This window comes from Rana temporaria, chromosome 3 (genome assembly GCF_905171775.1).
Source record: "Rana temporaria chromosome 3, aRanTem1.1, whole genome shotgun sequence".
Classification (NCBI taxonomy): domain Eukaryota; kingdom Metazoa; phylum Chordata; class Amphibia; order Anura; family Ranidae; genus Rana; species Rana temporaria.
The window spans coordinates 218,916,861-218,933,530 of NC_053491.1; the positions used below are offsets into that span (position 1 = coordinate 218,916,861).

The 16,670-nt window shown below is 43.4% G+C and overlaps 1 protein-coding gene across 4 annotated transcripts in view; it reads right to left on the minus strand.

Annotated features, from left to right (window-relative positions):
- Positions 1-16,670, minus strand: part of SLC41A2 (solute carrier family 41 member 2) — a 124,502-nt gene that overhangs the window by 48,794 nt on the left and 59,038 nt on the right. For all 4 annotated transcript variants that reach the window (XM_040344264.1, XM_040344266.1, XM_040344265.1 and 1 more), the window contains exon 7: positions 4,294-4,441. In XM_040344264.1, the coding sequence (XP_040200198.1) occupies positions 4,294-4,441 (148 nt within the window). The remainder of the gene's footprint in view (positions 1-4,293; positions 4,442-16,670) is intronic.

Consider the following 16,670-nt stretch of genomic DNA (forward strand, 5'->3'; position numbering starts at 1 on the left):
AGACAAAATGCCACATTTGGCCCTAGGCTGCAGTTTGGAGGCCACTGATCCACACATTCAATAAGAATCACTAAAGGAAACCTATGCTGGATAAACAGAACCCCAGGCTTTCAAATGACTGCCTTGTACACTTTTCAAATCTAGGCATAGGCCATGAATAGGGCACGTTAAGTCAATATTATGACTGTACGTGTCGGATGAAGGTGTTCTGAGCATTCCAAAACTATTGTGCTTTGGACGTGTGTGCTAACAACATTTTCTCTATGTTTTGTATAGCGAACAGTCAGTTACTAAAGAACGCTCAAAACCTCTTAGGGGTTGATTTAGGCTCCATTCACATCTAGGCGGACGAAATCGCTGCGTTTTGTCGCCGCAAATCGCGGTACAAATAGCGGCGTTTTGTACCGCGATTTGCGGCGACAAAACGCCGGTATTGTCCGCCCAGATGTGCCCCAGAATGACCCCCTCTATGGAGATGCTTCCCATCTCCTAGCCGAAACGCCGAAAGACGCCTGAAAAAAAGGTCCGGGACCTTTTTTCAGGCGATAGGCGTCAGGCGTGGAGATGTGAACCATCTCCATAGAGGGACATGTATTTCTAGCCCTCTGGCGGCAGCGGCGTAGCGCTACAGGCGTAAAAACGCCTAGATGTGAATGCGGTCTTACTATCGGCTTTCAGGTTTTGTCCACTGTCAAAGCTTAATTGAACAAGCTGAAGATGGACGCTGATTGGCTACCATATACAGCTGCACCAGATTTTGCACTCTCCAGTTTTAGTAAATCCACCCCATTGTGTCCTACTCAGTAAGGGGTGCGATGGTAATATTTTGATTATTTCTCTTGGTATTCTGACCCTTATCATTAACCTGTCAAATGCAAGAGCCTGGATGGAGAATGGTACTAGCAGCCAGTAAGGCACTATATAATTGCACAGTGCTACCATCTACATGCTGATAAAGAAAGAAAGCAAACTAGGGAAAATAATAGCATTCCCTCATTTAGCAATAAAAAGGCTGGGGGTGTGTGTACTGGACCAAGCAGTTCTGCTTGTCCACGACCTAACTGTGCTCTCTGGCAGGGTTGCGTGGATCACCAGACTGGTTAAATGAAGTTAAAAAGTCTTTTGGCAGGAAAGAAAGTTCAACAAATATGTATTTCAAATGTGTTTTTAGTGGACTGCCCAGAATTAAATTTTAGGACATGAAGGGCATTCTTTCAATGTTACCACTACCTGAATCATACTCATCTATATTAGCACATCCCTGCCACAGCCAAAAGGGACAGTGCTATTCAGGTAACCAGGCAGAATTCAGCTGTCCTTCACAGAAAACTCCAAGAAGCCAATTTCTGATTGGCTCATATGGGTTACTGCTCAAATCCACCTTTTTTCTATGTTTATATGTAAAAAAGTGTTATTGGTATTTAAAAAGCACTGGCCATGCCAGCAAATGTGGCCTGATATTAGATTAAGATATTTGTATGCGCAAAAGATAATGCCCCAATGATATTTACACAGGAGGCTACGCTTCAAATTTCTCTCGTCACATGTTGGCCATATTTTATTAAAAATGCGTTTATGGCATCTTACATTTATGTTATTGTTGCAAAAAAAAAAAAGTTAAATATGTTCTCATCTACTTTATTAAAAAAAAATAGCTATTTAAAGGGCTAAATTCACACTTGTACAGGTTGTGAGCAGTGACAAAATTGCACATGTTCCCAACACAAAAAGGAAAACACACTGCTCTTTAGCATTCTAATTCTTAATGGGACCCTCACGTATCGTGAAACGTAGCTCATTATCGTGCGCACCATACGACGGTGTGGCAACTAAAAAATACAAAAAGGGAGGAGAGGAACAAAGGGTTCTTTCCCTGCATTTCTGCAAGTGGGACGGCCAACAGAAGTGAATGGGCTACTTGCATGCACAACGCAGGTCACACAAGCTACCTAGCCACCTTTGAAGAAAGGTTTACCAGAAGCAAAGAGAATACAGTCTCTTCATTATTTTATATTATATATGTACTACCATTGCTGGCAGTGCAGATGACAAGTTCATATATTATATCATTACGGTTTGTAAAAGATCGGGATACAGATTTGTTTCCAACTGAGAGATAATCCATATTGTGAAAAGTTTAAATGAATTCAGCTCTATATCTTCATGCATATTTGTCATACGGATGTAATTGCATCTATGAGATGGAAGAACCCTGCTGGGGAAGGCACCATGTGTCATTATCATAACTTATCTTATTGTGATGACTGTTATGCAAAATTTGTACTATGCATTATCTGGTGTCAAATAAAAATGGTGTTTGTTTTTCAGAGTGGAACTTTCCCCATAGTCTTCCTCTGCCATCTGTGCTTGAATGACAACAGCAAACCTTGTAGCTATAGAAATCGCATAAGTACTTTTATTGTAAAAATGTAGAGCTTTTTATAAATGCTTATAAACCTTTTACTTTTGTGATTTTTTTTACTGCCTTCCTCTCTGCCTCCCCCTTACCAGAGAGACACTGAAGAGCCACCAGAAGAAAGAAAGACTGCCGAGATCAAGAACCTATTTTCCTACAACTACTGTCCTGTCCTCGGTCCTGTTCGCTGGGAAATCATAGGTCAGCTATGATGGAAGCCAAGTCTTTTAGTGCATCAATAATTGCATGCAGACTACTGACAATGTTCACTTACTAGGGAGAGATAGACGGTGTGTGCATGTATGTATGCATACTTACACTTTTCATGTCTTGTACGGTTTTCCTGTAACTGCAAGTAGTTTGTATACACAGCATTCTTGTTAAGTAAAAGCACATTAAAATAATACTGGATAGTTTCCTTGCTTTATTTCAAATAGACATGCAGCTGCTAAGAAAAAGCAAAATGCCCCCTTTATCTTTCAACCTCTAGGGCACCTCCTCCTCTTCTTTAGGCCACGCACCCTCCAAATCCCAAACTCAAGGCCATCCCCCACCATAACTCATCTTTTTTAGACCACCTCCATCTTCCCATCCCTAGGGCACTTCCACCATCCATCCTTAGTATGCCTCCCTCTCCACCTTCTCATCTCCAGGTTAGGGTAAGTCATTAGAGCAGTGGACGGTGTCAGTAGAGCACAGGTTGGTGTCAGTAGGGCAGTGGATGTCAGTCACAGCAGGGGATGGTTTAAATTTTTTTTTTTTTAACAATTTTTTTTTAAGAGCCCTATTGGGGGCTTTTGTGAATTATAAGGGGTCTAAACAGATCCCTGATGTCTCAGTTTTGAAAGGGACTCCCTTACTCTGCAGCCTCAGCTGAATGAATGGGAAGTGATTTGTGCTAAGTGGCTTACTGTTCATTCACAAACTGAAGCATAGTAAACCGTTTACTACACTTCAGTTATGAATGGACACAGGAGCAAATCGTTGCTGAACACTCACTGTGTTAATTTTGAAAAGGAAGAAGCCGGTAAATTTACGTTTACCGGACCCTTCCCATGCTCTCCATCATGAAACGATCCCCTGCAGCAGAAAGCTGGACAGTTGGAAAAGAGAGGAGGAAGCGCTGCAGAGGAGGGTAGGCAGTATAAAGAAGTTGAACCTGGACAGGAGGGGAGGCAGGGGCAGCATTTACTAGAACCAATCAGCTGCATTTTCCTCCTGCAGCAGCTAAATGCCGATGGGAAGGAGAGGGGAAAAAATAGGATTTTTGTACTCACCGTAAAATCCATTCCTCCGAGTTCATGGACGGACACAGCAGCCTTTGACCTTAGGGTTATATCCGCTTCAGGTCAAAGGCTGCTGTGTCCGTCCATGAACGGAAGAGAAAATAGGATTTTTGTACTCACCGTAAAATCCATTTCTCTGAGTTCATTGACGGACACAGCAGCCTTTGACCTTAGGAAGCGGATATAACCCCAAGGTCAAAGGCTGCTGTGTCTGTCCATGAACGGAAGAGAAAGCTGGTTTTCAGCTGCTGCAGGAGGAAAATACAGTTAGTTAATTCCACCCCCAGCTGCCCCTCTTGTCTAGGTGTAACAGGGAGGCTGCATGGGCCCTCTGAAGCATGGGGAAGGCGACATCCCTCTCAATCTGGCGTCCAGGCACATGCCCTCCACCCCAGTTTTAAACCTGTATGAATATGTGTGCGTATGTAAAAGTTTTATGTTAAGATAAGTGACTTTAGTTTTTCATTCCTGAAAAGGTTTTAAAATTTGTCTTGGAGCTCTACCTTAATGATCCAATCATCTAAAGATCGAAATATATCTAGCGACACCTATTGTCTAAATCAATACAAAAATCATAGGAAAGATACCTACCTGCTAATAAGCATTGCAGTAATGACTGGCTCCCAGCCAGAATGCAGGACAATTCTTGTCGCTGGGTGCTTGGATGCTACTACAATCCATATTGGAGTCAGAGCCACAAAGAAAGTACCAACCAGTGGTGACGCAAATGAATACGAATCTAGGACACAATAAAATAGCAGCATTTAAATTTTATAGCAAATAAAAATAAATCGATAAACAAATATTGTATTTTTGTCAGAATAAGAAGTGATGGGAAATTTTGCATTTGGGGACAAGGTCTCCCTGTGCAGGTAACATCTACACCCCGTTTTTTGTATTGGGCTCAGAAGAACAGGCATTGAGAAAAAAAAAAAATCCCCAATGAGGACACCTATTGAAATAATGACCATAACACATTATTATTTTCAAAGATAAGGTTTTGTGTAGCATTGGACAGTCTGTCAAATCGTAAATTAGTTCCTGGTGTCACCGTGGGAAACATTCCTCTTCAGATCCGGTCATGTCAGAGTGACAGGATAGGAGGAAAAATGTCTCAAAGGACCAAAATTAAAGAAAGAAATTAAAAGTTTTTGAGTGGAGCTTCACACCAACTAGCTCCTCCTTTCCCATTTCTACAACTACATTATGGAAGATTGAGTTTTTGTCAATTTATAGGTTTCATTAGCATTTTTCAATCAAGTTGAAGTTCAGTGGAATCATAACAAAATAAATAATAAAAGGACAATCTGTTAACTGTAAACAATTTTATAATAGCAGTAATACTGGTCATTTTGGCCTTTTGCTGACATTCATACAGGTCAAAACTTAAAGCGAAAAAATAAGTATTTTCCATTGCAAACAGTTAGGCTGCTTTCACACTGAGGCGTGCAGCCGCGGTGACGGTATAGCCGCGCTATTTGTAGCGCGGCTATACTGTCGTATTTACCGCGATATTCGGGCGCTAGTGGTGAGGTTTTAACCCCTGCTAGCGGCCGAAAAAGGGTTAATACCGCCCGCGTTGCGGGCGGTATTACCGCGCTTTCCCATTGATTTCAATGGGAAGGCGCGGTATAGGAGCGGTGAACATTGAACACTACAGGGCATGATTTTTCATGCGGTATAGCAGCGCTATTTTTAGCGCTGTACCGCATGAAAAACGCCCCAGTGTGCAAGGGGCCTTAAACTTTTAACTCAAACATTTAAACTTAAAGTAGTAGCCTATAAAAAAAAAAAAAAGTTCAATACTTACAGGACACAGTAGTAAAGTTGAAGATGGGGGAAGGAACTGTAGCACCCAGCAGGGGACCGGGTATCTGACACCCCAGAAGGGTTGCGTACCAATGGCGCACACAGTTATTTAAGACTGCAAAGATTTAACTCCCCCTCCCACAAGAAAGCCTAATATTATACATAATCTTTTACAGCCTGCTTTACATTTTGCTACTATAGTGACCGTCAATTTAAAGATTTCAATTTGCACTGCAGGCTTTAATTTGATTGGTTGCTAGGGTCTTTTCAAAACAGAAGCTTATTGCAGGACCGAGAACCCCCCATCCCCCCTCCCTTTCTCTCAGGTATTCCATCACCTTCATGACTTTTCTTTGTTTCTTGCCTGCCTACCTAGTTCTTTTCTTACCTCTTACACTAGTAAGTATTATTAAAGCGGTTGTAAACCGCATATATAATTTTTTTATTTTTTTTTACCTGCAAGGCAAAATGCATAATCAGCTAGTATGCACCGCATAATAGCTGATTATGAAATACTTACCTCAAAACGAGGTGAACAACACTTACCTGGTTCACGCCGAGCGAGATGTCATCTTGCTCCGGCGTGTCTTCCGGGTATCGCCGCTCCAGCGCTGTGATTGGCTGGAGCGGCGATGACGTCACTCCCGCGCATGCGCGTGGGAGATTTAAAATCGGCAAGGTCCGGCGGCTGCCGGATCTTCCGCCGTGGATCCCCCCCTGCGCATGCGCCGCCCGCATTGCGAGGGGAATATCTCCTAAACCGTACAGGTTTAGGAGATATTCTTTTTACCTACAGGTAAGCCTTGTTATAGGCTTACCTGTAGGTAAAAGTGCAAATTTAAGGTTTACAACCGCTTTAAAATGGTTTGCTGCTGGCTTTGACCGACGGGCTCGGGGTCCGCTCGGCCTGGGGGATAGGCTCCCCTCCCCTACTCATTTGGGTGGGGGGCCCTAGTGTCGAGGGGGCCCCTGCGGGAGTGGCGTTTGTCCCGGGGGATACTTGACCCCAGAGGACACATGTTTGAACTTGCCAAGTTTGTTTATTGCTGGGCCTGTCCCTGAGATTACGCCTTATGCCGTTTATTTTTGCTACTTGGCCCGCAATATGCTGCTCCTGCAGGGTTAGACCCGGTTCACACTGGCGCGACTCGTCAGGCGACACAGCCGCCTGACAAGTCGCGTCCCATTGTAGTGAATAGAACCGTTCTAATAGGAGCGACGCAAGTCGCTCCGACTTAGAAAAAGGTTCTTGTACTACTTCGGGGGCGACTCGGGGCTATTGGCATTGACTTCTATACAGAAGTCATTTTGCAAATCGCCTTGGAAGTCGTTTTCAGGTCGCCTGGCCGAGTCGCCCCCGAAGTCGTGCCGCCCCTGTGTGAACCGGCTCTTACTGTCATATTGTTAAACAAATTTTGTGAATGTAACGCATAATTTTGTAAACTTGAAAACTCTTTAATAAACACCATTGAAACCAAAACAGAAGCTTATTTTATTGTTTCAAAGAAAAAAAACAAAAAAAAAAAAAACACAAAACACGATGCCTGTAGAATTCACTTCTACCACAAATCCAAAAAAAAAAAAAAAAAAGGTGTATTCCTCATTTACGTGGGCACAGTCATTAAAATATTTCCGTTTTTTTCCCCCTGGGTTACCTGTGTATACAAAATATCTGGTTTATAGCCCAATATTATAGAGCCTATGGAAGTTCAGTCAAACACTAATACCTAGTCTACTTTGACCCTCATTCTAAGGCAATTTTCTTTCCTTCAACCAAGAGAGAAAAAATAGGAAGGAAAATTGCTCGATTCCCCCATCAACTCAGTCAGCGTTGATGGGGGAATCCCCCAAAGGTCCATTGTATTCTGCCGGGAGGGAGCCTTCCCACGAGCAGAATACAATCACTGCTGCTATAACTTGCTACAGAGATTGGACAAAAAAAAAAAAAAAAACATGGCAGGCTGGTTCAACTGAAGATGACTGATGGATTGACTTCAGTACAACCAGCCTTCCCACAGACTGATCAAAATGTGGCCGGTTCAGCAGGAATGTCTAGCTTTCAATGGCCAACTTGGGCCTATTCTATGTACCCTGTGAAACGAAAGATCTGTATAATTACCTATTCTGAGGGTGCTCTGATATGGTCACATGATCGGGTCCCAGAACCTAATTCAGTGTAGAAGAGGGAGAGTGGACAACGGATGCCCCACAGTTTCTCATCTTCGCTGAAGCTGGTGCTGGAACCCAATCATGTTACCAGACCAGAGTGCCCTCAGCATAGTAAGTATACAGATCTTTCCTTCACAGGGTAGAAATAATAGGCCTATAATGAGGGTGGGAGTAGACTTAAGTATAGTTTGGTGTTGGAAAGAACTTCCACTTTAAGCAGTTTTTAGATTTGTTGGTCATCATTGGCACAGAGTATGGGAAGCGCAGCTTCTATGGATTAGGTCTCCCATTACACAAGGGGCAATGGGAGACCTAACAAGATGCAATAATGGTCCATTACATTTTTTGTACTTCAGCCATATCACTCGCAGTAAACTATTGTACCATGTTACTACAGATAGTACTAGGAAAAAAAAATTAAAAAAATACACGATACCCTTCATGTGGAGAACTAAAAACATTTTAACCACTTAAATTGACAAAATGACAAATTGACGTCGGCAAAGTGGTTGTAGAATCCTGACCGGACGTCATATGACGTCCTCAGGATTCTGAGCCGCTGCGCGCCCCCGGGGGCGCGCATCGCGGCGATCGTTGTTGCGGGGTGTCAGTCCGACACCCCGCAACACCGATCTCGGTAAAGAGTCTCTCACGGAGACTCTTTACCACGTGATCAGCCGTGTCGAATCACGGCTGATCACAATGTAAACAGGAAGAGCCGTCGATGGCTCTTCCTCACTCGCGTCTGACAGACGCGAGTAGAGGAGAGCCGATCGGCGGCTCTCCTGACAGGGGGGGTTCGCGCTGATTGTTTATCAGCGCAGCCCCCCCTCGGATCGCCACATGGATCACCAGGGAAGCCCACCCTGGACCACCAGGGAAGGGCAGGAAGAAAAAAAAACGGGGCAAAAAAAAAAAAGTCTAAAAAAAAAAAAAAAAAGTCTGGAAAAAAAAATAAAGATGCCAATCAGTGCCCACAAATGGGCACTGACTGGCAACAAAAGGAAAACAGTGCCGCCCCACAGTGTCCATCAATGCCGCCCCACAGTGTCCATCAGTGCCGCCCCACAGTGCCCATCAGTGCCACCCCACAGTGCCCATCAGTGCCACCCCACAGTGCCCATCAGTGCCGCCCATGAGTGCCCATCAGTGCCGCCCATGAGTGCCCATCAGTGCCGCCCATGAGTGCCCATCAGTGCCGCCTATGAGTGCCCATCAGTGCCGCATATCAGCGCCCATCAGTGCCGCATACCAGCGCCGCCAATCAGTACCACCTCATCTGTGCCCGTCAGTACTACCTCATCGATGTCCATCAGTGCCCATCAGTGCCGCCATATCAGTGCCCATAATTGAAAGAGAAAACTTACTTATTTACAAAAAAAATTACAGAAAAAAATAAAAACATAATTTTTTTTCAAAATTTCCAGTCTTTTTTTAGTTGTTGCGCAAAAAAAAAAAAAAATCGCAGAGGTGATCAAATACCACCAAAAGAAAGCTCTATTTGTGGGGAAAAAAGGACGCCAATTTTGTTTGGGTACAGTGTAGCACGACCGCGCAATTGCCATTCAAAGTGCGACAGTGCTGAAAGCTGAAAATTGGCTTGGGCGGGAAGGTGTATACGTGCCTGGTATGGAAGTGGTTAAGGTGTGGCTCCATAGGATGCAGAAAGATAAAGGAGCCATACTGAAACTGGAAGTCCGGGGCAGTAGTCATGGTACCAGCTTTAACTAAAAAGAGGCAAGAATTGGAAGAAAAAAAAAAAAAAGGAAGGAGCTGTAAACTCATTAAGTGATTAAATCAACTGCTGAAAGGGCTTAAACCATAGGTGTGCGCAGCCAACTGCATTAGGACGTATATGCAGGTGTAGAGAATGTATGTATATATATATATTATATATATATATATATATATATATATATATATATATATATATATATATACATATACATATACATATACACACACACACACACACACACACACACACACACACACACACACACTTTTTTCTCAAGTGCAGGAACTCAACCACAGGGAGTTCAGGGGTGCGTAGTGTATAGAGTGCAGGGCTCAGCGGGGCTCAGTGTGCAGAGCTCAGGGCTGCGCAGAGTACAGTGGTGTACAGTGCGTGGAGTTTAGGGGTCAGCAGTGTACCTCCTCCTACCCTAGACTGGATTGGCATCTCAAGCCTACCATATGTACCCTTATTCCCCCCCCCCCCCAATCTACTGTAAATCATCATCTCCCCCCAGCTGTGTAAAAAAAAAAAAAAAAAAAAAAAGGAAGAATAAAATCACCAAACCCCCCCTCCTCCCCAACACAGACCTCGGATACAGCACATGGCTCGATTTGGGGGGGGGGGGGGGGGGGGGGGCGGGAAAATATTCTTCCTCCCAGGCTCTTCCGCATGGTCTGTGATTAGGCAGGTAAGAGCAGAGGAGGAGCTTAGTGGAAGCTTCCTCGGCTCTTCTACTAAGTGTGACAGGCAGTGGTCAGCGGGGAGAGGTGCATAGGATGCCGGAGACCACAGCAGGGCAATGCCATCGGCACCTCCTTACCATCCGGTATATCACGGCTGCTGCGCCCAATGCTGTATCCTGGCCTAGGCCAACAAGGCCCAGGCCAGCACTTTGCAGGGGGGCAGCATGAAAAGTCCCTGCCGGCTTGCGCTACACTGTTAGGAAAATTAGTCTAGCGCCCCCATAAAGCGGCCACACTGCGTCTGGTATGCGGGCGACCGGCATTCTGCAACTGTGGGGGTGGGGCTCCTCTTCTAATTTTGACAGTCCTATCATCCTGGACCACAAAATTTCCTCACTGTGCTATATTTTTCTGCTGCACCATTGACATGGTTATATCTTCTTAATCCTCTCCATAAAATTATCAGAAAATTGTGCTTAAAGTAGCACTATAGGCAACACTTTTTTTTCTTCCCCCCCATTTTGGATAGAGTAAGGGAGGGTTATAGCCCCTGTCAGTTTATTTTTTACCATCCCTGTCCCATTGCGGAGATTTCCCTTCACTTCCTGCCCCATAGCCAAACAGGAAGTGAGAGGAAATGCAAATTAAGGGAATCCATTGCCCCCCTCCCAGGCCCTCAGAACTAGTGTCCCCACTCAAAAATTTTAGGGTGGGTATTAAACAGCAAGGGGTGTGGCTTTGACAGGAAGGGTAGGTCATATTTAAATTAGGGGGTGCACAAATTTAGTCAGGCCAACTGAGGGTTTGATATTACATTGAATTACTAGACAAAGTTCTGGTACTCAAGTCAACAAGTGACAGCAAATATCCAGTGATTACTATAGGATTAGTACAGTGGCTTAGTGCTCATCACTTGCGCCTTGCAGCACTGGGGACCACAGTTCCAAGCCAAAACACTATCTGCATGGAGTTTGCATGTTTTCTTTTTTCTTGCAGGGGCTTCCTTCGGGTACTTTTGTTTTTTTTCCCCACACATGCGGATAAGTTAAATGTCTCCTTTCTAAACTGGTCCTAGTATGAGTATGTTTGCATGTGAAGCCCTAGACCACAGGTGCCGAACACAAGGCCCGCAGGCCGAATCCAGCCCTCCAGGCCATTTCATGTGGCCCTCACACCTCTCCTGCAGCTGCAGGAGAGCTCCAGCCCTCCTCTGGTCCTCCTCCAGACCCCTACTTTCTGCTTTCAAGCAATGCATCCAGCTTCTTCCCAGCAGCAGCAGCATAAGGAAAGGGGGTGCACTGTGATGCAAGGGAGAGTGGGGGACTCAACTTCTGATGGTGGGATGGCACTTTACATCTAAATGTAAGGGAAAGGGGATGCGCTAGACATCTAATCTTAAAGATACAACTGGCCCTTTTAAAAAGGGGCAATCATAATGCTGATGTGGCCCACAATGAAAAGGAGTTCGACACCCCTGCTCTAGACTGCAAGTTCCTTGGAGGACAGGAAGTGATGTGAATGCACAATATGTAAAACTCTGTAAATTGTTGGCTCTATAAAAATGCCTGTAATAAATAAAATAAAAAAGTGGCCAATGTGAGTAATGTCCTTCAAGTCTATAAAGACAGATCCCTACTGGTGCTACAGTTTATTCAAAGGAGCCAATCATCAGGTTCCTGTCATATGTAGTATTCAAGTAGATAACGTCGACACATTCATATTTGTAGGTTACAATTTTTATTGAAATATTAAAATATATAAGTGATGTATTTTTTGAGGCGTTACTTCTTTGAGCTACTTTAGATAAAAAAATAAAGTGCATACAGTATATACGTACCTATACTTGACAAAATATTAAACAAAATGATTCCAGAGCATTTTAAAGCTAGTGGTACATAGGTAATCAATATGTGAACAGCTGGTAAAGCTGCATTATGCGTCCTCTGTGTGGGTTGTTCTTACAGATTATGAAGTATTGTTTCTGAAATTCTAAGTTCTAATCAATAGGAAAGACAAAACTAAATGTATTCTCAGGAGAAACTTCACTCTCTCATCCACAAATGTATGCAGATAAAAGGGTAGCTTTAACCGTTGGCATTTGTCAGAGTGATTACTGACCCCAAATCTGTAATCCTAAAAAAGATTTTTACTTATTAAAGCGCAAAGATCAGGGATGTGCAGTAATCACAGTAAATCGATTAGAACTACAAGTTTGGGGTAGACCACACATGTCAAACACAAGACCCGTGGGGCGCATCTGGCCAGTCAGGCCATTTCATGTGGCGCTCGAACCCACAACTTTTTTTCAGCCACCACCTCTGGCTCTCACACGCCACTTCCCCGGTCACTACTGGCACTCGTAAACACAGAAGCCTTCTGCGATTACAAGGACAGCTTTCCCCTCAGTGGATCTCAGATTCCTGTCTGCCCTGCACTCACGGCGGGGATAAGAAAGTCGCAAGTGATGTGGTAATATGGGATGGGGTGTCATGTGGTAATCTGCACTGTGATCTCCATCCTTGCCCAGGTGCACAGCCTGTGAAGGAGCTGAACCCTGGACCCTGTGCGTAGCGCACCCCTGGACCCTGCACTCTGTACATAGTGTATCCTTGAACTTCGCACATAACGCACCCCTGGTATTTGCCACTTTAAGCTACTCCCACTGTTAGTGCAACTTGGCCACACCCACTATTTGATACGGTTTAAGCAGGGGGCATGACAGAGTTCCTGCACATTTGATCCAACATAACAAGCATGTGTATTCTTAAGCCCCGTATACATAAGGGGGGGGGGGGGTCAGTAAAAACGGGCAGTTTTAACAATGGGTGCAGAGAAACCGAGGGTCAAATAATTGATCGGATCTGGTGATCCTTTTTTGAAGGAAATTGATTTTTTTTCCCTCCAGGAGACCTGGAGAGAGATGGCTGATGCTGCAGCTTGAGTGTAACTAGTGTATGCTGATCAGCTTGAGACCTAGTGAGAACCTTTTAAGGGTGGAGGAAAGAGCAGGGCAAACTGAGGGAAGAGTGGTACCCATTTGCCAATGCTGTTATAGAGTGCCATAAGAAAGCATTGGTGGATTTGTAAGAACATCGCTCTGAAGTGAGTCCTCTTCCCTTCTCTTGTGTACTGGCTGCCTTCTAAACCCTGAGCACCATGCTGATGTTATAACCCTGTTGTGTCTATAGCAGGCTCCTTAGAGAAATCTGCAACAACATTTAGGTTCCTAGCGCCCTCTAGAGGAAAACTAAAACTGCATCGTAATCTGTATCAAAACAGCAAGATATTAGCGTGCATTATACTTTGATTTTCTAAAAATTCATGATGACCTTTCCAACTTTCTTAGGTCACCGACATTTTATGAACACTGATGTCAAACCCTATTTTTAGACTTAAAATGTAAAAAAAAAAAAAAAACACAAGTCCACCCTAAACTGATTTTTCACGTGGCAGATGTCGCATTGCGAAAACGATCTGACAATTTAATTCTCTCAGGAACTCTGTGCTGGATGTTTTTCATCTGCACACCTGGCATGACCATAATAAGAAGGTTTAAAGCTCCATATTGGATTTCTACATTAAGTTTATATTATAGGTGCAACAGAAAGTAATGAAACACACAGATGTGGCTAGGGCCGAAACAACTAATCGATTAATCAACAACTAATCGATTATGAAATTAATACAATTTTCATAATCGATTAATCGGCCAGTAACATAACGGGGTTAAAAAAAAATAAAAAAAAAAATAATAAAATTAGCCCTTTATAGTACAAAAAAGCAAATCACTACTGTAAATATTACTTTCACTGTCCCACAGTAAAAAAAAAAAAAACCCTTTACAGTAGCAATTTGCTCTTTTTGTACTTATTTTTGTTTTTTTAACTCAATTATGTTACTAAACATCTCAGGCCGGGTCACACCTGTTTTTTGGTACTTTTTGCAGAAACACACTAGAGTTCAGTTACATGTTTTCCTATGGGACACGTTCACATCCATGATTTTTTTTCAGATACTGCGTATTTGGAAAGGGCAAGGACTTTTTAACGCAAAACGGTGCTATTTTGTTTTTTTTTGGTTCAATATACTTCAATGGAGAAGCTGCAGAAAAGCATGTAATGTGTTTTTGCTGCAATTTGTGTTTTGTAATCTGCCCAAAAAAAATTAAAAATGCTAATTTTATTTTTTAAGGCTATTATGCGATTAATCAAAACAATAATCGGCCAACTAATCGATTATGAAAATAATAGTTAGTTGCAGCCCTAAATGTGGCCAAAAAAAAAAGAAAAAAGGATGAATAGGAGCGTAGCCATTCTCACAGCCAGAGGATCTTGCCGTTTGAGCATTCAAGACATGTAAAACGCCAGGGGCTGACTCAGCCCACCCAGCTTCACTTATGACCAACATTTGGATGGACCTACCTTTTAGATTTGAAAGACTGAATCGTGTTCATGGAAAAATCACATCTCTGGAGACCCAGAACTATAATACACATTGACACTGAGCATCCCAAATGAACATAAAAAAACATTTGTCAAGTCTAGAGCGCCCTCTAGTGGTAGAAACAAGATAAAACAAGTACTACTACACTAAATGCAGTTTAAAGCGGGGGTTCACCAAAAATAAACCTTTTTACATTAGCTACATCCCTCCAGCATACTGCTAACATCTGCAGTATGCTGATTTTTTTGTACTTATCGTTATACGAGCCCTTGTTATCCGGCTCCGAGCGGGGGATTACTTCCGGGTATAGGCGTTCCTAAGCAAAGATTGACGGGCTGCAAAAGCACGTCACGCCTTCCGAAAATACCCAAAGTCACACTCGGGTGTTTACGGCGCCTGCGCAGTCAGCTATACACGGCAGGCGCCGTAAACGCCCAAGTGTGACTTTGTATATTTTCGGAAGGCGTGACGTGCCTTAGCAGCCGTCAATCAACTCCTCTTCGCTTAGAAACGCACATTCCCCGCAGGATTCCCCGCTTGGAGCCGGATAACAAGGGCTCATATAACGATAAGTACAAAAAAAAAAAAAAAAAACAGCATACTGTAGATGTTAGCAGTATGCTGGAGCTAATGTCAAAAAGTGGATTTTTGGGTGAACCTCCACTTTAAGAAACAAAAATCTAATCAAGCTATGTATTCTAGAGTACTCTAAAGTTTTCATTAGCTACAGTTCTAAATTTACACATTTCTGTAAAAAATTTAATACTAAAGAAGTTGTCATCACATTATACCATTGCAGGTTGATAAATCATGCTTTTTAAGCTGGCCATACAGTGAGGAAAATAAGTATTTGAACACCCTATTTTTCAAGTTCTCCCACTTGGAAATCATGGAGGGGTCTGAAATTGTTATCGTAGGTGCATGTCCACTGTGAGAGACATAATCAAAAAAAAAAATCCAGAAATCACAATGTATGATTTTTTTAACTATTTATTTGTATGATACAGCTGCAAATAAGTATTTGAACACCTGAGAAAATCAATGTTAATATTTGGTATAGTAGCCTTTGTTTGCAATTACAGAGGTCAAACGTTTCTTGTAGTTTTTCACCAGGTTTGCACACACTGGAGGAGGGATTTTGGCCCACTCCTCCACACAGATCTTCTCTAGATCAGTCAGGTTTCTGGGCTGTCGCTAAGAAACACGGAGTTTGAGCTCCCTCCAAAGATTCTCTATTGGGTTTAGGTCTGGAGACTGGCTAGGCCACGCCAGAACCTTGATATGCTTCTTACAGAGCCACTTCTTGGTTATCCTGGCTGTGTGCTTCGGGTCATTGTCATGTTGGAAGACCCAGCCTCGACCCATCTTCAAAGCTCTAACTGAGGGAAGGAGGTTGTTGCCCAAAATCTCGCAATACATGGCCCCGGTCATCCTCTCCTTAATACAGTGCAGTCGCCCTGTCCCATGTGCAGAAAAAACCCCCCAAAGCATGATGCTACCACCCCCATGCTTCACAGTAGGGATGGTGTTCTTGGGATGGTACTCATCATTCTTCTTCCTCCAAACACGGTTAGTGGAATTATGACCAAAAAGTTCTATTTTGGTCTCATCTGACCACATGACTTTCTCCCATGACTCCTCTGGATCATCCAAATGGTCATTGGCAAATTTAAGACGGGCCTTGACATGTGCTGGTTTAAGCAGGGGAACCTTCCGTGCCATGCATGATTTCAAACCATGACGTTTTAGTGTATTACCAACAATAACCTTGGAAACGGTGGTCCCAGCTCTTTTCAGGTCATTGACCAGCTCCTCCCGTGTAGTCCTGGGCTGATTTCTCACCTTTCTTAGGATCATTGAGACCCCACGAGGTGAGATTTTGCATGGAGCCCCAGTCCGAGGGAGATTGACAGTCATGTTTAGCGTCTTCCATTTTCTAATGATTGCTCCAACAGTGGACCTTTTTTCACCAAGCTGCTTGGCAATTTCCCCGTAGCCCTTTCCAGCCTTGTGGAGGTGTACAATTTTGTCTCTAGTGTCTTTGGACAGCTCTTTGGTCTTGGCCATGTTAGTAGTTGGATTCTTACTGATTGTATGGGGTGGACAGGTGTCTTTATGCAGCTAAT